The following is a 25,286-nucleotide window of genomic DNA, read 5'->3' as shown; positions in this document are numbered from 1 at the left end:
TATTTGTATACCCGCTCATATCGCTAAAACCCTATAAGGAATTACATAATTTCCCACAAATGATCCATTCAATAAAGGTGCATTCAAAAAGATGAAAAAGATACCCCACTTTATCTAAGCTTAAAAACTTTTTTTGGCCTATACTCATGCCGTGATCCTTTGTTCACATGTTCATTTCCTTAAGGTGTCAGTGTGGGTCTACTGCCCACTATAATTGAAGCTCATGCGCACATATACAAAGAGCTACGTCATCAGTACAAGCATCTCAATATTAGCCAATAGAAATTTAGGACGCTAATACTCTATGTCATGGTCTCTCCCTCATTCATGGACTGTGAGTACATGTATTAAGTTCACAACAAACTACACTGACATTAGTCAACACGGATCGTGAACACAATGACCAGTGAACATGGCTTCTTTTACTGACATTTCCGAATTTGTGAATTTCGCGGATTTACACAAAGTATTACAAGCCATCAGTCATATGTCACAAACCGATATTACTGCTAAACGCAAGGAGTTATTTGGTCTCATCAACGGCGACGTTTTTTGGCCAATCCGTCTCTGGCCCAGCACATTCGCCAAGTTATTCTGGCAAAAACCTTTGTCAGATACATCTACGTTCAAACTATTTCTGTTTCTAGTTGGAAATGGATGTCCCCCTCACATAGCTTGCGAGTGGATACTCATCTCCCAATACTGGAATGCCAAATGTCTGATAAAACGGTTCCAACAGCTTCAGTTCATCGTACGTCATTTTCACTCCTTCAGAAATAGGTGGTTTTACTTTGACGTCTTCACAAACACACACAAATTTGTGTCGGGCAACGCACGTTCTACATGAATCAAAATTTCTTCACGCTTGCTTCCCCACAGTTCATTTCCTCAACACTCAATTCTGTGATGGACACGGAACTTCGCCAACCGACACAAGAGGAAATCAAGCGAGCCATTTGCCTTTTCCAAGGACCAATTATGACTCCACGAGCCTTCATCCAAGCTGCACCCCGGTTTCTACGTAAACTCACCTCGGACGAAATTACCGGACACATGAAAAGCATGACCACCTGGGGAGATGTCATCACCGTCAAACAGCCAAGGAGTCGGGCCACGACTGTGTTCATCAAAAGAGCACCAGGGCAAGTGAACTGGGAGGAGAACAATACTGTCAACAGAGAGGAATACGAAGACAGATTTACACAGAGGATTCCAAACGCCATCTCGCCAACACTCCGGAACAAATTAAGCCGAGACGGATACATCAACCCTGACAACGAACTGTAGATATCTTCCAACAACATCTCCTCCACTCAAAATATCCACCATGTATTACTTCAACCTCCTAGTGTACTTGCTTTGATGCCGCTTTGATGTAGTAAGTACAGTCAAATCTCGTTACTACAAACTCGCTCGGACCTAGCCAAATTGTTTGTTACATGTATATCATAACTTTGTGTAAAGAGTAACATCAGCCCATTCATTGTGCACATACACAGTCGGGACTAAGGCTTCATATTTGTTACAACCCCAGTTCTGTATTAACAGAAATTGAACTTACGAAATTCGACTGTATTCCAACAAATATATATTTATATTTGTTGACATTCAAGGTTGTATAATGTTATTTTTCAACCTTATCACTTGCATTGTTGCAGCTACAGTTTACGCTCATAAATTCCACGTAATAATCTCATCCACACTCAATAACCTTTGATAGTATGTAAAATATTTATTGAGTACTCGTGCTTCAACCTCCATAATGTACTTGCTTACATGTATTAAAATTGTCCAAATATATATACATGTGTTTGTTTTCTTGAGCAAAATTGACATTCGTGGTTGTGTAATCCAGTTTTGCGACCTCAATCACATGCATTGTTCCGGCTACAATTGACGCCCTTTCCATTTCCTCTTTATAACGTTTTTGTATTCTTGAAGTATTGCATCTCCGATACATTATTCATGAATGCATTTACTTTATGTTCAGCGTCGACTAAAGTAACAGCGACATTAATTACAAACACTTTAATAATATTATCTCTCCCCTGGGAAACTGTACTGTAATTATCATGACTTCAATGTACATGTACTCCAAAGAATAAGTCATATTCGTAAACCTACGGGGCCGTATCTTACACATTGTGCTGATGTCACTAGAAACAATATTTTTGAGAACGAGACATCCACATCAATTTCATTCAGTTCCAAACAAAAAAAACGAAGACCTACAGTTTGATGTCCTTTGGATGTCAAGAGCAGGCTTTTCCAAATACATGGTGCATTATTAAGCTTAGGTTTCAGATGCTTCGTAATCATGTTTATCTTGTATATTCTGTTTTCACATTGATCATACTTTTCTTTTCTAGTTGGTGTATAAACTTGCATCCTTTTTTGACCTGGTGTATATACAGTCGACTCCCGTTATAACGAGCTCGGTCATAACGATAACCTGGATGTAACGAGCACATTCTGCCAGTCCCGATCAATTTGTGTACATTACTATGGGGAAATATTTGGTTATTACGTGCACGGACATAACGAGACTTCGGCTATTACGACGATTTTGGCTGACCCAATGCGAGGAAAAGCATTGTTCTCAACCCATTTACAACGACATCTTTTCAAAACTACGGGCATTGCAGCTTGTCAACGACAGACCTTTTGTCCCGAAACGGGTATCATGCTCCCGTCTTCCAATTCAAGCAACACACTTAAGCTTCACCCATCAATGTACCTTTGTAAAGACTTCAACCCAACGTTATTTCATCTCGCCGATCTTTATAAATAAATTCAATGGGACTGTGATAATCGGCGCAGTGGACCGCTGGTCTAGTCGCTAATCCCCCGCTGCGGTTTCCCTTAGCGTGACCAGGTTTGAAGTTTGCTTACGACTGCGGTACCACGTTTCTATATTATTACAAACTAACAATAGGGGGCGCTCAGGAGTTAAGTGTTAACATTGTAAGGAATAGCCTTTAGTACTACCGCCCGAACATCGGGTGCGTAATTGCTCCCTATTGTTGGCTTGTGGCTATAAAAAAAATACGAAGTAAAGAACACAGCATCACAAAACAAACGGCTCTTTTCAGAGCCACCACAACTTCCAAACAGAGATAATTCAGTCTGTCTTCAAAAAATAAAGTTTAAAACATACCGTGTTTCCCACCCCCAAAAAAGAATCCGAAGAATAAAAAAATAAAAATCTTAAACAAATTAAGAACCCCTCCGGCCCCGCCGAAAAAACAATCCCAATGAAAACAGGTTTCCAAGATCTTCAAACGCCCCACCACATATACATTGTACAAATTTTAATCCAAAATTATTACTTTTGTTTATTTATTATTATTATCTTAAAAGAATCCCTCCCGACAAATAATAATCACCAATTGCTGCGAAATTACACATTTAGACACTTAAACCCGGAAGTAATATTAGCGCCCTCTCTTGCCCGATTCCAGCAAATGCAAAACAAAAGCAAAATGTCACTTGGCACGAATGTGCGCTATAGTTAACCGAAATAATTACAATTTCAAAGAATCCCTTCAGAAACAATAATACCCAACTGTTCCAAAAAGTCAACAACCAAAAAGCATCTAAGGATCAGGAGTCATTAAAACCCGGAAGTAATGCATGTATTGGCGCCCTCTCTTGCCCGATTCCAGCAAATGCAAAATGAAAGCAAAATGTCACTCGGCACGATTTGTGCGAGTGACCTACTTGCCTGATTCTTCTCAGCGATGATGCCTTTTCCTCCGGATTCAGGTCCTCAAATATTGAACAATGTTCCCTCAAAGGTATTTTATTTATTTCATTTATTCATCACCATCAGTTAAATATTTAATATACATTATTAACAGACGTACATACCAACAAATGACCATCTTTTCATGTCTTCGGACGTGCGTTACACGATTAAAACACGCACGCACATGTACCGTACCTTGTGCACAACGAATGGGGAAAACTGCGCTCCGGTTTTAGCGAGGTTCCGGCTATAACGACAGTATTGTGAAAGTCCATCGGACCTCGTTATAACGGGAGCCGACTGTATATGCATTGTTGAGGCTGTTTCAGATACATAATTCGTCGATTTTTCATTTTCTACCTGTTAACTCTTTCTTAAATATTTCCATTGTTGAACCCTTTTCACATTGATCGTACTTTTCTTTTTTACTTGGTGTATACGTGTATACTTCATTTTTTTAAAACCTGGTGTATATATATGCATTGTTGAGGCTGTTCCAGATACATAATTCGTCGATTTTTCATTTTCTACCTGTTAACACTTTCTTATATACTTCCATTATTGAGGCTTTTTCACATCTAGTTGGTGTATATACTTGCTTCTTTTTGTTAACCTGGTGTATATATGCACTGTTGAAGTGATTTCAGATATATTATTATTCCATTTTTGACTACATGAGATTCTTCGCATCTATTTTCAACATGTTTCCTATACTCGCATAGTGAAAGGTACTCGAAAAGCAATGCAGCATTTTCCAATTTTACTCGTTATTTTCTAGACTAAAAAAAGTGTTAACAATACATGCAGCACAACAATAATATAAAGAAGCTGGCATGGTAAAAAACGTGTCTTTGTCATACTTCAGTTGTTTAAACCTTATTTCTGACGTCATCCAACTGTCAAATTCCCCTGTACTAACTCCAATTGTCCTAGATTAACTTACAATGTATTGAATTGTCAATGTATTGCACATTATTCCCCCCCCCCACATAAAAACCCCTTAAAATAATGCTCTCTTGTGGCCCTGTCCTTCTCTACATTCCACTCCGTAACCGCGTAGCCACCAACAGGGTGGTTGGTTTGGACTTAGACTTTTTTCAACGGTTCCCCTTGCCTTTGCGCATAAAACCCCCCGGAGCCAGCTCCCGTAGAATAGTACCGCGCCAAGCCACAATAACCAAAAAAAAAATAAAAAATATGTACCGCCCTCTTGTGGCCCTGTTCATCTCTACATTCCACTCCGTAACCGCGTAGCCGCCAACAGGGTGGTTGGTTTGGACTTAGACTTTTTTTCAACGGTTCCCATTGCCTTTGCGCTTGAAGCCCCGAGCCAGCTCCCGTAGTGCCGCGCCAAGCCACAATAACACACACACACACAAAATATATATATAGCGCCCTCTTGTGGCCCTGTCCTTCTCCATTCCACTCCGTAACCGCGTAGCCACCAACAGGGTGGTTGGTTTGGACTTAGACTTTTTTCAACGGTTCCCCTTGCCTTTGCGCATGAAACCCGCCAGCTCCCGTAGAATAGTACCGCGCCAAGCCACAATAACCAAAAAAAAAAAAAAAAAATATGTACCGCCCTCTTGTGGCCCTGTTCATCTCTACATTCCACTCCGTAACCGCGTAGCCGCCAACAGGGTGGTTGGTTTGGACTTAGACTTTTTTTCAACGGTTATCCTTGCAATAGTGTTGCTTCGTTCATCGTTTATGGGAGCACACTTAGTTTCCAATGGATTTCAAATGTTTCTTTTCCAGTAAAGTAATTCCGACATCGTAGCCAGTGATTTTAGGGGTGTATTTTCGAGTGGCGGGGTATTCTGCAATTACTCCAGCAGTTCTGTGTAGTAACATTTCTAAATATGATTTAAGTAAGATTTGAGGCTTTGCATGGTGAAGATACTAAATAATGAAAGGTTTGCGGAAACAACATGTGCGAATAATTTCTCAACTAAGAGAATGGTTCTGAAAAGCACCAGAGGTATAAACTCGACGGTCAGAGCATGCTGACCGGAACGTCGAGTTTATACCTCTGGTTCTTTTCAGAACCATTCTCTTAGTTGAGAAATTATTCGCACATGGTGTTTCCGCAAACCTTTCATTATTTAAATATGATTTAAATATTTTAAATATATAATTGTTAAGTAAGGCAATGGTCATTGTTTGCGTATTGAACGTATAGTGTAACTTTTACTGAAAGAAAAATGATTCAAAATTTCCAGAGCATCACATGAATTAAATATTGGTTTTTTGTTTTTTTGTTGCAGCCTCACTTCGTTCCATCAGCAGCGAATTGGCACTACAATTACACCAAGACACTGGTGTAAATGTAAAACCTGGTCAAAAGCTGTGCCCCAACTGTCGGAAGCAAGTTGGTGATCTTCCAAGTGTCAATGAAGAAAGTGTCCCACTAGCCTCTCTCCAGGCTGCAGAAAGAGAAAATGTTGCAGAAGCTTTCCCCCAGATGACCGAAAGTGACACTGATTTTCTTCCTGAAGAGGGGTCAGATGACTTAAACAGCAGTATAGGTAGCTTGGGATGCTCACCTTTGAAGAGGATGCATTCGGTTGGAAAACGTACTAAAGCACAGTATGGTAGAAAGAAGGTGAAACAAGCAGCAGAAACGATCACAAGCAAAGTTTCTAAAGTTCTTAACATCGATCCAGAAGAGTTAATAACATGCAATGGGTGCACTGATCTTCATCGCCTTATGAGTGGTTTGAAGGAAAAGTTGGTGACAGCTTCACGACAAGAACAAATCCGTCTTTTGACTCTAATCCCAAGTAGCTGGACAATTACAAAATCAATGTCTGAATTTGGGCATATCCATGGTATCACCAAGTACTTAATAAGGCAAGCCAGGACACTAAAATCAGACCATGGCCTCTTGGCAAACCCATCCGCAAAGCGTGGAAGACCACTTTCAGATGAAGTAATTCAAGCAGTAAGAAACTTTTATGAGGATGATGAATTGTCTCGAATTTGCCCTGGTCAGAAAAATGTTGTGTCAGTTAAAGTGGACGATGGTACTCGGCAGCACAAGACAAAACGTTTGCTTCTTGCCAACTTAAAGGAGCTCCACATCGAATTCAAAAAGCGGCACCCAAAGTTAAAAATTGGTTTATCTTCTTTCTGCGCACTTAGACCAAAGTGGTGTTTGACAGTGGACAGCAAGGGTATGCATACGGTGTGTGTATGTACAATACACCAGAACTTAAAACTCATGGTGGATGCCCTTCCGGTAGCTTTGGATTACAAGGAAATCCTTTCCAAACTTGTGTGTTCCCTCGATAGCCGTGACTGCATGATGCATCGATGTCCCAAATGTCCAGGAAAAGAAAGCCTTACAGATTTCCTTCACAATATGTTCGAAACTTCTGACATGGATGACGACGACTCAGTAGATTACAAACAGTGGCTAACAAGTGGTCAGGCAAAGTTACAACAAGTAAGGGATTCTGTCTCTGACTTTATCGAAGCAATCTGTACTTCCGCTGACACAGCAACAAACACATCAATATGTTGTCAAGACCCAATCAGCATACCTGCGAAACCTGAAAAAAAACACTGCCTGCATGCACTGAAGTTATTGTCTTAATGGACTTCGCTGAAAACTATTCTTTTGTCTGTCAGGATGCCATCCAGGGATTTCACTGGGAAACAGAGCAAACCACACTTCACCCTTTTGCCGTCTATTACCGAACAGAAGAAGGGGGTGAATTGCAATGTTTCAGTGCCTGTGTGGTGAGTGATGAACGTGAGCATGTTGCTACCACTATACACAAATTTATTGAGGAGTTACTAAATGATTTCAAGGAAAGATTTCCCCAGCTGAAATGTGTTCACTACTTTAGTGATGGTGCCGGTGGGCAATACAAAAATTGCAAAAACTTCACAAACTTGTGCTACCATGAAAAGGACTTTGGTGTAAAAGCAGCCTGGAACTTCTTTGCTACTTCACATGGGAAGAGCCCATGTGATGGGATTGGGGGTACAGTGAAGAGACTTGTTAGAAGAGCCAGCCCGCAAGCTGTAACCAAAGATCATATCTTCACTCCCAAAGATCTATACAACTGGGCCTCAATCAACATAAACAATGTTCATTTCTTATACATTTCTTCAGAAGAAATTCAGACCCATAACAACGACATCAAACAAGGCATGGAAAATGCAAAAACTGTATCAGGGTCTCGTAGTCATCACAGATTTGTACCAGTTGATGAGTGTGAGCTGCGGATGTACCGCCTTTCAACTGATGATAAATCAACATTAATATCTGCAACTGTATCAATGCAGGAAACTCATCATGCACCAATTGTAGCAGCTGACCTCAACCCAGGAAAATATGTTTGTGTGGTCTATGATGATGTTTGGTGCATTGCTATTGTAGAAGATGTATCACAACTTCATGAGGATGTGTATGTCCGCTTCATGTACAGGACGGAATCAACAAATACTCTCTATTGGCCACAAAGAGAGGATAAATGTAACATTCCATTTGTTGATGTGTTGTGTTGCGTACCAACACCAGAACTTCTACATAGCGGTGGAAGGCAATACAAACTTAGTGAGCCAACCATCATGCAACTCATTCAACTTCATCAAAACTACATCACAAGGAATGCATAATTTCACCTGTGAACAATTATATCAACTGATCAAAAGTCTACATGTACAAATGTAAGCTAAGTTTCATACCCAACTTATTCTTTATGTACCGACTGCTGTTATTCTATGTACGTGTACTTGTATGTAACGGAACCAGCATCGTAAGATTTCGACTCTTTATAAAGCCCAGCTATCCACTGAAGACATTTAGACACCAACATGAAACTTTTCAGAGGACTTCACTAAGGACCAACCTCAAACATATGTGAAGCAAAATTTGGTGCGGAATGTCTGACGTTGGTTTTCGGGGGGGGGGTCAAGTTATTGTAAAAATAAACAATTTGCTTTTTGCAAGGGCTATATCTCATTTAATGAAGTTAATATAAGTGTAAGATTTTACATGAAAGTAGTTTCAATTGGGGGCTATTACAGGAAAAAGATTTGGTGAAAAAAATATTTTCAATTTGTGACTTACACCCCCCCCCCCCCCCCAACATTGGTCCAGATGAGTTTTGGGCCATTTTGGGGCCCCTCTAACTTAAAAATGAAACAAGCTACTTTCTTTTTGTTTAAATATTTGAAATCTACAGCAAAAAATAGCCCAGATTACCAAGTTTGAAATGTCTGGGGGGTATACTTTTAAATATATGGCCCTTTAAACATTGAATTTCGTGACGCGACGCACTTTTGGCCCCGCCCACCTCAAATTTCAAAATGCTGTTGCGCAAGAACGAAAAGTCGTAGAGACTCCAAATTTTCAGAATTTGCATTTCTCCTAAGTATCTTTCAGTACACCAAAAAAGAAAAAAATCCAAGAGGTGATGGTGTGCACCATTTGTTGAGTTGGCATGGAATGACCCTCCTGTGTTGGTTGCACAAATGCTCCCAGAGTTCGGTATCGTCTTACTTCACTTAAATACAAGCTAGACAAGCATTTTGCAAAGACCTCTCCCATTTTGGTTGCACAAATGCTGCCCGAGTTCTTCGTGTCCCGGTTTATGGTTTAGTCATTAAAGAAACTGTTTGTCGTGTCTCATCACAGCCGCGAATGGGATTATAGCCGCATGATGCATAGAGCAAGGAACATTCAGGTTGAAACATACTTAATTGAGAGGCTTGGGTTAAGTAACATGTTGTCTACTTTGTCCCCTTTCGAGATACAGGCTTTGAAGTTACGGTAAGAACAAAAGGCAGGGGTCACGTCAACGATCTTTGCACCATATACGTACCATATCGCAGCGCAGTGTGTATAGGATAAAGCAACATGGATGAAGGAATAGAAAATGTGTGTGAAGACGGCTAACAAGGCAGAATCTAGTGATTTATCAGAGTCTGAAGCCTCAGAAAGTGACTTCGATGTAGAGCTGTCTGAAGAAGCTAGATCTGACTCGGATTCGGTGGAAGATTACCGGGATTTAGAAGGCCGTATTGTTCTGTACCTGTACGAGTCTAAGCTAGACAGCGACGATGACGGCAACGATGCGAACGAAATCCCTGGCGTTCACAATGACAACGATGATTTAGAGGGTAGACTTGGAAAAAGCGACTGGTAAATATGCCCCTTAAACCAATCAATCAATTTGAAATAAACCCCTTTACTAAAATCAATACTTTTTCACCGAACTTGTGAAGTTGTAGTGTAGGATTTAGTATATATTTTAACTTTTGTAAGGTTGATTATTATTACTGACAGCTATGTTAAAAAAAAATTTCAGTCATGCTAGGATCGTGTCTTGCTATTCAAGAGACAAAGAAGCGGCAAACACACACGAGTACACAAGGTTGTCAATAATCACGAATCTCTGTATGTCCATTTCGCACACCCCACTGGTACGCGATTTCAAACAGTGGACCGTTCACTTAAACTATTAGTAAACACTCATTAGTGAAAGAAAGTGGTGACTGTGGCTTAGTGGTTAGGGTTCATGATTCATTTATCAGAAGGGTCCTGGGTTCGGATCCAGATGCTGGCCATATCGTCGTGTCTGTGCAACAAGGTCATATCTCCTTAAATGACGTTTTCAATGTCAAAAGGTTGTATCTCAATCTCGCTTAAAATAACCCCCATGTACACACAAAGTCAATGGACATCCAGATACACGAGATACGACATTGTTGCACGGAGCGTATTTGCCCAAGATACGACTTTGTTGCAGAATCAAGTTACAAACTTGTTGCACTGACAAGACGACATGTTGTGTCCTCGGGCAAGCCACTTCATCCCCACTTGCCTCCCTTCACCCACGAGTATAAATGGGTACCGGCATTCACCAAAGAGTAACCTGCGATCCAAATGTCCATGTGCGACATTCAATTATCTGTGTCCCTATCCTCACCTGTTAGCGCTGTCGTCCAGCGTCCGCTCGAACCACTGCACGGCGTGCGTCTGCAAGGGGTCCCCTACCAGCGTCATGAGATGGCGTGCCAGCGAGCAGCAACGCTCGCTGCGCATCGGGTTGCGCTTGTACGGCATGGCGCTGGAGCCAATCTGGTCCGTCTCAAAGGGCTCCTCCACTTCCTTGAGATTGGCCAGAAGCCGTAGGTCCGTGCAAACCTGGAAACGGTACCAAAAGAAGATGATAAGTCCCAGACAGTTAGCTCAGTGGCTCAGAGTGAGTGACTAAGTTAAACAATGTTGACCACGGTTAAATGACCTGACCCCACTTGTTCAGAAAAGTGGAAAGATCTGCGTGACCATCCTGGCCGACAGAGGTGCAGAATTCAATGTAAATCATCTGACAAACGCGTGGTACAGCATGAGACTCTTCAGGGATCTGGACTAAGATATTCTTCTAGCCACTGCTCACTGACCTGAAAATTCAGGCAGAAATCCTGTAGAACATGTATGATCAGTTTTTATATCTGTGCCACTCTATCTTCCAGACCAGAGAACTACAACCTCAGCAGCAAAAGCTGAACGATGCAGAGAAAGACACTGAAGAAAAGAAGGCGCTCAATGCTGCACTGAACAAGCTGGACAGGTACTGGGCAGATCTTCACTATGGTGGGGTTAAAACAAACACCAGTCACTGTTCTGGCTCACATAACCCTACTCCGAATGACACAAATGAACAGGAACGGACTCACAAGCTACTGACCAGGCCCTACAAAGACATCAAGGCGGCTGACATAGCAGAAAACATGGAATTCTTCAAGAAACACATTGACAGACGCGAGGGTATGGCAATCTTCACAAGGTGTCTTCCACCGGAACAGTGTTCTCACTGTGTAGCAAAACCAATCAGGAATACTGAGTCAGTTCGTATATATAAAATAGGTTCCCTTCACCCGTATCATCAGTCATCCAACCTGGACGATTTGTGACTTTCCTTGAGGTACTAAACCTGGTTCCTGGACAACCTGATGGGAACATCCGCTCTGTTCACAAGAACCCGCTCACCGGCAAACAAAGTTCAGTTGGGGGTGACCGACCGACGCCATCTTGCCCGACTGAAATTTGCCGCGATGCGTGGCCGTACCACTGTGTGTACATAATACATATCCCCTGGTGTACGTGCGTCACACACAAGGAACGGTGCGTGTTAACCAGCTACATGTCCCGCCCATGGGACATCGTTGCTACGTAAAAGAGTGCCCTCTTTCAATGGCGCACGGAGCTCATACCATCAGTGAGAAGCAGCTTGGTGCTTGCTTGTATTGTGAAGGCTGACTGACAACATCATTCAACTCTTTCCGTCAAAATTATAACAACGGTCAACTGACCAAACTACCACGACCATAAATTCCCAAATCCAAGTCGACTAGTCGATATCTTCAGATGCCACTACCAAACCTCAGCTCACTATTCTTACATGTAAGGCTAGTTCCAACCACTAAGGAACACAAAAGGTTATGTATTTACTTGGAAACAGAAAGAGTACACTGTCCATAACACCAAGGTAGCGATGGTTGGCTGAACAAACTACTTCCCAACACCAGGTTATTTCATCACCTATGCAGTTTATCTCCTGATGATGCTGTAAAACTTAACACAGCTCAAACTAGTCAAGTATGATGCCAAAGCTTATAACCCCTTCAGAAATCATCAGACGTTGCATAAAACATTCCAACTCCTAACTATCTTTGTCAGGGTCTAGCTTAATTCGCATCATATTTAAGGTATTCAGTTGACACCTGCTGCAGATAAGTGACACCTGCTTTTCCTACCTTGTGAATGGTAGCGCCAAGGCCGGCCAGTGCAGACAAGACATCAATGTCCACCTTCCTGCTGTACGTCTGGCCGGTTACAATGTAGGACCTGCAATAGAATTGACAAAAATCTAACATTCAAGTAACAATTAGTATCACAAGGACTTTCATTCAGAATGGGGTAACTTTACCCCTTTCATTACCGCATTGTTTATTGACTTGGCTCTCCACAGGACCAAATTGTTTGCTCAGTCATGCGGAAATCACCAGAGCGTGAACAAAATGACCACAAGTCCAAAACTCACTTTTTTCAACCCAGATTTTCACTGCCAAGGAGTGTTTTAAATCATAGGTATTGTGTGTAAAGTTTGTTCCTTGAACCTTACTCTTTTATGTGATGTAAAAATGAAGTCCATGTGTGAAAATATAAGAATGCTGTTTTGTCCATCTGGTCCCATTTATCAAACTGCAAGCCATTTCACCACATGACAAAATGGCACTCCATACCTCAAATTGTGCGTGGATACTTCTGAAGCACTTTTCTCATTTTTTTGTAATGGTAACACTGTGAATAAACTACACCATTAGAATGATCCGAAAAAAACTCTTTCATCTGGAATCAGCAGGGGGGTTCTTGTCAACAAAAGTCGCCCATGGTAAGGAAAGGGTTAAGTTGGTGGGTCAACTTTTCTGGGGTGCGTGATCTTTTCAGTAAGGCTCAAGGATTGAAATGATTATTTTCCATAGCTTTCTAGAGAGGTGCACCTTGCTTTTAGCTTGTGCAAAGGTTTCCAGGGAAGCACTGGTGAAAAAAGGTTGTAAGAGTAAAAAAGGCTCAGAAAAGGGGCCCCAGTCTATTCTGAGATCAAATCCTGTACTAGACAACAGCATTTTGAAGTAATTGTTAATCTTCTCCCAGATTTGCAGATACTTTGCAAGTATTCATTCTTTGGATTTAACCAGGGGACTATTATCTGTGTCCATGTCCGTAAGTGAGGCCTGCTGTCCAAATACATTTTATCCGCATGCCGCTAGCCACCCCATTGTTGGGAAGATACTCCTACCTAGGTGCCTAAATTGTACTTGTGTGAAAATAAGGTTACATAATAAAATCACTGGTGGATTTTGGTTGATCTAGCGTGTTGGGCTTAAAGGGGCGGTTGCCCTTGTTTCACCTAATAGTCTACTAATAGTCTACAAGGACAACAGCATCATATAGCGCTTAGAAACGTAGTATTAAGCGCAGTATAAACGTTTGCTATTATTATTATTATTATAATGGAGGGCTGCTCAGAAACAAAAATTACTCTGTATTGGAGGTGAAAGTTATCACAAGTCATCACAAGTCAAACACAAATTATCTAGTCCCACTTGACAAGCAAGCTCTTCAAAAGAGACTGTGCCAAAGGCATTCCTTTGTCATTGTTCATCTCATATTACCTGAAATGAAATCTAAATTCAGGTTAACTTGTGGTTTGACTTGTGATGGACTTGATTTAACATCGCCCTGAATACATTTTTTCTTTGGTATAGTTTTCCGTTATTTACCTCTGGAATCCCGCCATTTCTGTCACCAGCCTGTCCAGTCGATCCACCTTCTCCCCGTCCCCGTCAAACAGTGCCAGGAAGCTGGCCTGGGTGCCCGTCGTGCCCTTGACCCCACGGAAGCGCAGGTCATCCCTGACCCGGGTCAGATTCCTTAGGTCCATCAGGAGATCTGAGAGCCACAGGCAGGCCCGCTTGCCCACTGTGGTCAGCTGTGCTGGTCTGTCAGTTCAAAACACAATGCATCATCATTAACAACAATGCTTTTTGTTTTGGTTGGGCAACCTTTTTCAAGCATGAGAGACATTAGGAAGCGATGCTGCTTTGTTATACACGGGCATGCAACTGGAAATTAAGAAAACAAGAGGAAATTCCAAATCACACAAGACTTTGTACAGTAGTTTTCAATTTGAAGCTGAAGCATTCAGCTGAAGTAAAAATGAGGAAATCAGCGGATCCGAGGAAAAGTTGCATGCCTGTACATACACTTTTTTGAGATAAAAACCTTGACTCTGTGTCTAAGTAGCCTTTAGTCAAGTCCCACGCGCTTACCCAGACACGTGACACACTCCAGATGCTGACACGTAAAAAGACTAGCACGAGCGGCGTAGCCGCGAGGGCCTTTACCATCTCGTGGAGAACGCTTATGTTTTTCTTTACATTTGTCTACCTATTTGGTAGACATGCATAATGCATTACCCGTTGTGAATTGACCAATGAAAATGCAGAATTACTAACGTAAATCAGCCGTCGTCTGGCGCCAGACAGCACGCACGCCATGGCGCGCACGCGTGCTGTTGCTGGTAACCGCAAACCACCGTTAGATGATTGGTTTATATTGCTTGATTTAAATAACGTGAATAAATGAATAAGTGATTATTTCCACGAGATAGTAAAGGCCCTCGCGGCTTTGCCGCTCGTGCTAGTCTTTTTACGTGCCAGCATCCGGGGTGCGTTACGTGTCCGGATGGTCCGGGTATAGGCGCGTGGGACTTGACTAAAGGCTAGTGTCTAAGGGACAAAGAGTCCTCTACATTCAACAAGTAGAATTGAATTACATGTATAGTTCACGTTGTTACATGATATGTTTTAATATTAAACACACATGGGCAATTCCAGCGTTTTTTTGAAAAGAAGTGTAATGTCAGTGATAAAGCCAATTAACCAGGATATCTTATTAATGATGTAGAGAAATGATCCCAAAACTCCTAGTCCGTAATCTCCTTGATCATTACTACATGGAGATGTATAAAATTTGAAAAATACAGTTTCATGTTTATTCACTGAGTTCTTAACAGCCCTGACAAGGACATTAAAAAACGTTGGACTTGCCAATTGTTTGTTCTTACACTGTTATTCTGTTTCTATGACAGAATTAATACATACTTTTGGACATGAATTACTAAAACACCCATTTTTCTAGAAAGGAAAACTGGCTTTGAATGCATTCGTGGGTGCATATGAAACCAATTTAGGATGGATTATCAAATGTAGTAAATATGTTCGCAGGACGTCAACCGTGACACTAAAAAAATAGCCTTTTTTAACTCCTCAAAGACAGTGGGCGGCCGCTAATACTTATTGGAATGCAGTTGCCAGCTGTGGTATACCCTGACATGGGGCTAGTGGGTAGTTCTACAGCTGCTGCTTTTGTGCAGTCCCGCTACCACACAAAGGCTGTGCAGTCACGCAGTTTGCTCTATGTATGGAGGAATGCCCCCATTACACGCCATCCTTAAGGAGTTAAGCAAATGTTTGATCATGCACTGCACTGGAAACCTCAAAATAAAAGCCTAAAATAAGGCCAAAAAAAAAAAATAAGTCGGTCTCTGGTCAGCGCGCGCGTCGATTTTAATCATGCACGTCAATCTTTTTTTTTTCCAAAATGTTCCGTGGTAGCTCCAACAGCGCCCTATATTGCACCTCCTCAATTTTTTTTTACCAAAGAGCACCAAGGAATGGGAAATTGCACCAAGGCAAATGATCGAGAGCACCAAGGCAAATTATGGAGGACACCAATGTACATGAGGACACCAAAAAAGCAAAATAGTATCACACCTTGTCTGTACAATCCAAGCTTGAAGAAAAAAAAAAAAAAGCAAAAAAAAAAAAAAAAAAGCTACGTCCCTGCGTCAATTCCGGAACTTTGGTCTGACCAGAGACCGAATATTTTTTTTTTTGGCCTAAAATAAATAAACAGAACAGCACATACTGATAATGTGTGAATCCCAACGTTGGTAAGTTCTTCTGAGCTTCGGCAAAGCTGGCAAGGCGCTGGATGCATCGAGCAAGACGGGGCAGTAGGAGGTTGAAGGCATCACTGATAACAATCAGATCCTGAGTGGGGGGAAAGGAAGAAAGGATGAGTTAGCACCAGTTTATGCAATCTATACCACATCACAAGCTGCATCCAATTACCCTTAATCCTAACCCACTTATTGATTTAGGACCAGCCTGTTTTGGGGTTGAGCCCACCCAGTATATGGAAGGGATTGGGGCTTTGGATGGAACAGATCTGGCCAGGATTAACTCCACCAGGATTAACTCCACCAGGCTTCTGACCATGCCCTGGCTCATCACAAAGGAACCAATTTGCAAGGCACTAAGCCTCCAGTAGTCAACAATGACTGTGAGCTTCACATAGTTTGCGACAATAATCCCTCATACAATTGCCTTAAAGGGAATATACATCATTTGCTTTTGCTGTAATTTTCAGAAATGGATGGAATTGGGGGGTTGGAAATATATAGCAAATATAGTTACACTGACTTTTTTGAGGTTTTGGGTTCGAAAATGCTATAAAAACCAAGAAAAACAATCATTTTCCTGTAGTCTGGTTCCCTGACTCCATATAAGAAGAAACAGCGTAGTTTACATATATTGGGGAATTGTAAGGTCAAGGCACAAGTCTAGCTGGCTTGTACCCGTTCATAGGTGTGTAATCGATTGCAAACAAGTGCGATGGTCAATTGGGGCTAGTATTTGAAAAAAAGCCAGTTTTTTCCAACGCTGGTCGGCCGACCAGCGTTGGAAATTGATACAAAAATACCACTTTTCTTGAAAATGACAGTATACCAGGTGTCATGATTTTACAGGATGCTTTACACTGTCATTCACTAACAGTCCAGCAAGGTATTTCAAAATGATTTGGTAGTTTTATTTTTTGATGTTTGCAAATGTTGTATTTTCCCTTTAATGTACTAAGCTCAAATAAAACAAAAAAACATGCTTAGCATCCTGCTTCCCCCCCCCAAAAAAAATGGCCGGCCGACCCATTTTCAAAACGACTGGCCAGGCTATTTTTCAAGATAGCCACAAGCTTTTTCTTAAAATGACTACAACTTGGACTCAGAAAATGACATCCAAGCTTTAATTGGCCTAGATGAAACAGACAAAGGGGCCAAAGTGATGTCACTTCTTAAAATTTATCATTGTTTCAGTTATAAAAAAAAAAAAAAAGAGGTGGCCTCCAAAAGGAAGCGGGTGGGGCACTAAACATGCTTTTTGGGCCAAGGGAATGCTTCTCCCTTCCCAGAAAAGCAAAACACAAAAGAAGAGGGAAAAAAAGAAAAAAACAAGATGCGAAGTCATATTGTTGTTAATCTAATACATATTTAACAACATGGGCGTCGGCAGGGGTGTAAATGGGGGTTGGGTGGGGTTGAGGATTTTTGGAAATAATATGCTTTGCCCCCCCCCCCCCCCCAAGTAATGATTCTACAGTGGTGTAACACATTTGAACTGAAGGTTAAGCTCAGAGATACCGATACCAAATTATTAGTTTCTCTGAATACAACACAAAGAGTAAAAAAAAGACACAGAATAATTTTATTGCAATCTTCTTTACCGTGTTGTCTCCGACGTAGCACGAGGTGGCTCCGAGATGGATGATGGAGGCAGCACGGGGGCAGCACTGAGCAAAGGTGTAGACGTGGGCCATGACATCGTGCCTCCTCTTTCTCTCCTCGGCAGCTGCCATTTCAAAGTCAATGTTGCCCACGTTGTCCTCCATCTCCTTCAACTGGTCATCTTTGATGTCAAGGCCAATGGTCTGTTGAGAAAGAGAGGAGTAACAAAAAATATCATAAAAAACAACACAAAAAATACTCGGAGGTTGGGGTTCCGTTTTGTAAACTGTAACCTTAAACGAGCACTTGGTCCTGAAATCCCTGAAAATTTTATGTTTTGGATTGTTTACTAAGCTTATTTCAGACATGTGGTTGAAAGGACACCAAACTAATGTCTTTACGTTCCCGAGAAAAGATGAAAAAAAACATGCTTGTTTACATCGGACATGACGGAGTATGAATACTTTTTTCGTGTCGTTCTCAGTGTACGCTATACACGTTGTGTGTCTCGGGAACAGCGGTGACCAATCACCAATGCAAAAGAGTGGTTTCGTCATAAAGGCAAACACTTTATGAATGAAATTACAACTAGCATCCAAAGTACCAAACAGCTCGAATTTATGGGGTCGCAAAAGTGAACCCCATGTTTTGGGGGGTGCATTGAGTTCACTGCTCCGTTTTTAGCATCACTGTAACTTGTTTCGTAAATTCCGTAAGACTGTAATCGGATTTAATTTGCTTAAGGGGAATATACATCATTTGCTTTTGCTGTAATTTTCAGCAATGGATGGAATTAGGGGGTTGGAAATATATAGCAAATATAGTTACACTGACTTTTTTGAGGTTTTGGGTTCGAAAATGCTATAAAAACCAAGAAAAACAATCATTTTCCTGTAGTCTGGTTCCCTGACTCCATATAAGAAGAAACAGAGCAGTTTACATACATTGGGGAATTGTAAGGTCAGGGAACCAGTCTAGCTGGCTTGTACACGTTCATAGGTGTGTAATCGATTGCAAACAAGTGCGATGGTCAATTGGGGCCAGTAGGCCCTATTTGAAAAAAAGCCATTTTTTTCCAACGCTGGTCGGCCGACCAGCGTTGGAAATTGATACAAAAATACCACTTTTCTTGAAAATGACAGTTTACCAGGACAGGTGCCATGATTTTACAGAATGCTTTACACTGTCATTCACTAACACTACAGTCCAGCATAGTCCCAGTAACTTGGACCCAACTTATCGCCTTTTTTAACATTTGGACATGGTCTGGCGATAGTAAGGTCCAAGCTAATACCGCGACCTGGACAACACCGTCCCGAAAACCAACATTTTCCAACAAAAAACATCAGATTTCACCTTCAGAACGGCCTCCAAATTACTAGATGTATGCCACCTGAGGTACAAGTAGACATCGATGATTAAGATGGTTGTACTGAAGTTTACTTACGATCCGGAAAAAAGTGAAATTTTCCGTTCATTTCGGAGAGCTCCCCTCGCGATCTTGAACACGTTAAATTTCCGATCGTGTTTAATGTTTGAACGACGCGATTTCTTCTTCATGCCCAGCATACATTCGATGGTCCCCGTATCCAGAGTGCGATTCCGTTACCGAGCGCGCGCGATGCATCGATTATGATAATGAGTCACGTTTGTAAACACATACATGTGCATTTCGAACTGTAAAAGGGAATCGGGAACCAGCTTGAACTGGTATCCGCCATAAAAGCTGCGCTAGTTCCCGACTCCCTATTATCGTTTGAAACGCACATGTGTTTACAAACGTGATCCAGTCTACTCATTATCATTATCGATGCATCGCGCGCGCTCGGTAACGGAATCGCACTCGGGATACGGGGACCATCGAATGTACGCTGGGCATGAAGAAGAAATCGCGTCGTTCAAACATTAAACACGATCGGAAATTTAACATGTTCAAGATCGCGAGGGGAGCTCTCCGAAATGAACGGAAAACTTCACTTTTTTCCGGATCGTAAGTAAACTTCAGTACAACCATCTTAATTATCGATGTCTACTTGTCATGCTTGTACCTCAGGTGGCATATCTAGTAATTTAGAGGCCGTTTTGAGGGTGAAATCTGATGTTTTTTGTTGGAAAATGTTGGTTTTTGGGACGGTGTTGTCCAGCTCGCGGTATTAGCTTGGACCCTACTAATCGCCAGACCATGTCCAAATGTTAAAAAAGGATAGTGGATATTTTGCCGGAGGTAATGACGGCAAACTAACGATTACTAAAGGTTTGCCGGTGGCAATCCATATCAACAGAGGGCGCTGTACTCTTTAAAATAGGGCTGAATTATAAGATGTATTACATTCCCACCAAAAGTTGTGTAGCACATTTGGTGTAATGGTTAAGCAAAGGCTCTAGTAAGCGGGATGACTCGCGTTCGATTCCGACCGCACCACATTTTAAAGTTTTTTTTTCTCATCCCCAAATAAATAAGAATATTCTTCTTTTATTATTTTAACATGTCTCAAACATTTTTTGCAGAGTATTACATTTTCTTTTTCAGATTTGTGGCTCTGGAGGATTTTTTTTAAACATGTTAAAAGGGAAATAAAGTCCGAAATTATAAAATGGTCTGAATCCCATCTTGTGAATACGAGGTAACAACGATAATTTTGGCATGGAGCCAGACTAAAACTTGTCACCGGAAAATGTTTAAGTAAAAAAAAACAGTAACTGCGCATGTTCAGTGCATATCCGGCAAACTAACGTTTACTAAAGGTTTGCCGTCTCCGGCAAAATATACAGTCACTGCCTTAAAAAAGGCGATAAGTTGGGTCCAAGTTACTCGGACTAAGTCCAGCATGGTATTTCAAAATGATTTGGTAGTTTTATTTTTCGAAGTGGCTATCGTTACGGCACTCGTTGTTTAGCGCCCTCTACGATATTTTTTTGGTACGCACGCAGGTATATAATTATTTGTTTCCACACGTTTTATCGAGTAGTGCGCCAGCTCAGCCGATAGAGGGTAGGATTTTGCACCGCGAGGTTGCGGGTTCGGATCTCAGTTTTGCACTCGAATTTTTTTCCTTTTCTAACCTGAGGCTTTGGAGGATTTTTTTTAAAAGGGAAATAAAGTCCGAATTTCATAAAGTTCAAATTCACTTTTTTCCTTCTAATTTTATATTTTCTTGTCATGTTTTTTTTATAAAAGTTGCCAGGTTGCAGTCTACCGTAACGATAGAAAATGGGAAATGCATTACGGCTGCCGTAACAATAGCCACTGCGTTTATTTTTTGATGTTTGCAAATGTTGTATTTTCCCTTTAACAACGCTATAGACGCAACCTCCTCAACCACAACTTGTTGCGTTGCATGTAATTTGAAACACCATTGCATTGGGTGCTGTAAAAATGGTCACTGCACCTGTTGAGCTTTCGCAAGATAAAGCCAAAGTTTCCGCCATGTCGTGAATTTCTTCACATCACTAAAGTTGAAAGCCATCTCGGGGGAAGCATATCTGGCCACCAGAGGCGAACGATACTTTCTGTACTCGTCTTTACAAGGAAATTTGTTGTCCATTTCGCCAGCAGAATTCTGAATTCCCGCCATGTCTTTCGCGTCCAAGTCGAGTATTGATTGGAACTGACTAGTATGTGCACGCAAAATGCATCATCAGCATGTCGTTTATGGTGCCTGGGAACCCGTCCATATGACATCTAAACACGTGTAAATAATGTCGCCGCAAGAGGTCGCTGTTCAAAATACATGGACGAGCGTCAGTTCAGGGTGCACGCAATCAAATAATTTCCCACCGACAACAGTTGTAAATGCCCATACTTCAAAATTCTTGTAAAAATACTCAAAACTCTCACAGGTGTTCGGGCTGCATAGAAAATGCTGGTCATTATGTCATCTTTCCCTTTTTTTTCAATTTCTGGTGGGTTGACGGATGACTATTCGAGAAATTTTCACTCAAAGAAAACCCTAAAACGAGTGATGTTTCCCCAAGCGGTGGAAACGTGTAAAACGGGTCCCTCCACAATACTACTAAATTCGGGATCGGTGGCATGCAATATGCCCTGAATTGGAAGCCCCAAGTCCGGGCAAACTGTTTATTTCCATATCTCTTCAATTTCCTAATTTCATGGCTCTCAGGAACTGTGTAATGTAAAATATATTGAGTGTGTAACTTTTTTTGGACGGGCGGATGTCATGCCATAGGCCTACTTTTGCAGGTGCACCCTTGAATTCTTGTGCGCGTTGGGTACGAGTGAACTCAACGCCCTTTGTTTCTGACAATTGACTTGCCAAGAGGTAATGACGTCACGCTTTCTTTACCTGCGCGCGTATTTAATTCAGACATTGTGGTCCTCGTTTGCACCTGTGAGAAAAAAAGCCTAATCCTGATCATAAACTTCCAGCATTAATTGGGACTTGTGCAGAATATTCATAAGGCTATAAGTCAACCTAAACTCATGAATAACAATGATGCATGAACAAAAGTCTTGGGCACTTCTTAAAAAGGATACCCTAATCCTTAATCCCTAGTCATACTGAGTGTGCAACTCCAACTATTGTGTTAAGCTTAGGCATAAGAGTGAACGCAGAAAAATCCCTTACGCAAGATAAAACGTACCACATGGTAAAAATACACAAGTTCAAAAATCAATCATTGGCTGAAACACATAAGTAGTAAGGAAAAGTCAAAGCAAGTGTGTCTTTACACCTTTTGGTACCTAGAAACACAATCAAGAATATTGAACTTTCAACATCTCAAAACTTCAGGAAACTCACAAATTTGCCTGTGTTCTTAAACAGCAACCTTAAGTAAGAAGCACCTTCATGAACAAACTTAAAAAAAAAAACCCGGGAATTCAAGAGCGATAATGGGAACACTTCAAAAGAGCTGCCGAATGAACAGCTACAAAAATCAATTTCCTATGGCAAATGTAACTGAAAACTACAGGAAACACACACACACACACACAAAACTTCTGCTTAAAATGAACTCAGCAGCTACGAAACAAAGCATTCCAGTAGCCCAAAGATCAGAAATAAAAGAACAATAATATGCAACTTGAAAGATTCTGCAAAAGCTCTGGGAATTCAGTCTCTATCTCTAAACTTCAAAACTCTCACAAAAACTTGGCTAAAAAAGTAACTAAAGCGAGTAACAAGTACAAAATACTTCTCAAACCATCAAGGGAAAGAATGTTGTTCCTCAATGCACATAACTCATATGATTTAATACACGAATATAATGATTAATAATTGACAATAGAAAACAAATAAAAAAAGTAAGAAACTCACCAAGTCCACTGCAGGCCTGGTCTTTCAAGCCCCGCAGACTTGGACACCAGCCGGACACCAGAGTGTATGTGTGCACTCACTGACTGCTGACCGGATTACTGAAACCAAGGCTCAATTCCCGCTCAAACATGCCTGTGCCTGGTCAAGCCACAATTACAGGGGTACACACAATGCAGTTTGTGCTGGGCAACTCAGGGGAGCCACCCCTATTCAGTACACTAACGGGCTTTACATGATAAAACGCACTTTAATTTGGGCGAGAGTCATTATAGCTACGAGAGCCTAATCGATGAAACCACATGCCATCATGCTATCCGAGCTCTTCTCACATCTCGACTTGACTATGGCAACTCCCTTGTTCAAGGATTATCCATCAAAAGCATCAAACGCATGCAACGACTCCAAAACAGGACAGCCAAACTAACTTTTATGGCAAAAAGTCAGACCATGCATCAACTCTTTTTCAACAGCTTCACTGGCTTCCCATCAATGAACGAATCATTTTAACAATCACTTAAAATGGTTTGAGTGACAGTGCTTCATCTTATCTCACTGAACTCATCACCCCATACCAGCCGAATCGTACTCTCCATTCTAGTTCCGATACCAGAATCCTCACTAAACCCAAAACTTGTATTTAATCTCAAAAAGTGTGTATGCGGCTGCTTCCAACCTTTGGAATAATCTTCCTCATGAAATCCGTCATGCCACATCCCTTACTGACTATAAGCTATTGCTTAAAACACATCTCTTCCAGACTTAAGGCCAAAAAAAAAAGTCTCCGGTTTCTGGTATGGAGCTTGCCCAAAAAGTGGTGCGGCGACGCGGCTTTTTTTTTTTTTTACCTGATTTTTTTGCTTCATATGTGTGCTGATGACTGCAAATGGTGCCCGATTAAACATAGTGCAAATATATGGGAGTCCAGAGAGGCCACATAAAGCTTATTCTCGACCATAACCCAATCTAAAAACACGTTAAAATTGTGCAGCAGCAGGATTCCAGTCAAACCAGTGAGTTTGGCGGTTTTGAGACATCATCTTTCATTGAAAAAAAACTTTTACATTTTGCCGACGCGCATGGCTACGGCGACGCGCGCGCATACCAGAAACCAGAGACTTATTTTTTTGGCCTAATTGCCTCATAGGTTGTTATTATTTCCATTCTCCGCTTGGTATTAAACACTTTAATTGGTTTCTTGTGTAAAGCATTGTGATACCAGTTTGTGTAAGAACGCTATGTAAGTGCCCTGATTATTATTATTATTATTATTATTATTAACAAGGAAACCGAGATGATAATCTGAGTCCCAATTGCCTTCAACATAATATTAAAAGAGATGCGAACCCCTATCTGAGTTCTGCGTCTACCACTGATAATCAAACATTCACGGCCTAGCCACATACGGCTACTGGACAACACCCAACCACATAATTAGGAGAGAAAGATTGGACACAGTGGCCCAAGAGCGGGGCAATGGTTCAGTCCAGCAAGCCCCTTTTGCCTAATTTCCCAAGGTTCGTCACTCCGTACCCCGAGCAGACCCGTCTCATTATTCCGTGTCGATGTTCAACCCGAATCGGGGAAACTGAGACCGTATCTGAATCTCTTCTCGTGGGTCTTCGACAAAATATAGCGGTGGAAGCCGGCCGTTTCTGTCTCCTCCCCCCCCCCGACAAAAATTGCACGTGCGACCCGTAAAGGCTGATAAGTTTAGTTTTCCGATTAGTCTCATATTAGGCTTACTAAAAGACATGCAAAATGCGCACATTCGATAATAGTACTCAGTAGACACTTTATATACAAAATAAACAAAATTCGACTGCAGCTTTGAATCCAATAATGTTTGTACCTCGGTGTCTCACTGTCGTTGTGCTGGCTGTAGATTTAATAAATTCCAATTTCTTTTTTTCCGCTTGCCAGTCTTTCACTTGAAATTAACACTTGTCAATTCTAGTATCGCATACCGCCCCTTGTTTAATTCTTCCTTCTTCTTTTCCTTGTTTTCCCATTTGGCTTTTTTTTTTACCTAGGCATATCATACGTCCCGCCCCGTGTTTTTCTTTAAATAAAAAATAATGAAAAATTGATAGGATCTCGTTTTCCTGTGGTAGG

The 25,286-nt window shown here is 41.4% G+C and overlaps 1 protein-coding gene across 3 annotated transcripts; it reads right to left on the bottom strand.

Annotated features, from left to right (window-relative positions):
- Positions 1-386: 386 nt before the first annotated feature.
- On the bottom strand, positions 387-23,302 carry LOC119721325 (adenylosuccinate lyase-like). Of its 3 annotated transcripts, none has more exons than XM_038191356.1 (7): positions 23,175-23,302; positions 17,898-18,101; positions 16,263-16,387; positions 14,054-14,272; positions 12,524-12,614; positions 10,693-10,910; positions 387-1,168 (listed from the first exon to the last, which is right to left on the bottom strand). In XM_038191356.1, the coding sequence occupies exons 2-7, from the start codon at positions 18,060-18,062 to the stop codon at positions 1,018-1,020; spliced, it is 969 nt and encodes a 322-aa protein (XP_038047284.1). In that variant the 5' UTR covers positions 18,063-18,101; positions 23,175-23,302; the 3' UTR covers positions 387-1,017. The 3 variants fall into 3 exon arrangements, with proteins under 3 accessions (XP_038047284.1, XP_038047282.1, XP_038047283.1); XM_038191354.1 differs by lacking the exon at positions 23,175-23,302 and adding an exon at positions 21,288-21,513; XM_038191355.1 differs by lacking the exon at positions 23,175-23,302 and adding an exon at positions 21,288-21,512 and having other exon boundaries at positions 1,040-1,151.
- Between the last annotated feature and the right edge of the window lie 1,984 nt (positions 23,303-25,286).

This window comes from Patiria miniata, unplaced genomic scaffold, assembly GCF_015706575.1.
Source record: "Patiria miniata isolate m_02_andy unplaced genomic scaffold, ASM1570657v1 HiC_scaffold_13, whole genome shotgun sequence".
NCBI classification, from domain to species: domain Eukaryota; kingdom Metazoa; phylum Echinodermata; class Asteroidea; order Valvatida; family Asterinidae; genus Patiria; species Patiria miniata.
Note: the sequence above shows the minus strand (reverse complement) of the source record. Positions and strands in the feature narration are given on the sequence as shown.

What these genes read in the sequence shown, in the direction of transcription:
- LOC119721325 (XM_038191354.1), bottom strand. Translation starts at nt 21,473, where the DNA reads ATGGCGGGAATTCAGAATTCTGCTGGCGAAATGGACAACAAATTTCCT. An exon ending in GAAATGGCGGGATTCCAGAG is followed by an intron (nt 12,615 to 14,053) that starts GTAAATAACGGA and finishes ATTCTATTGCAG; the next exon opens with GTCCTACATTGTAACCGGCC. An exon ending in TTGGCGCTACCATTCACAAG is followed by an intron (nt 10,911 to 12,523) that starts GTAGGAAAAGCA and finishes TACCGTTTCCAG; the next exon opens with GTTTGCACGGACCTACGGCT.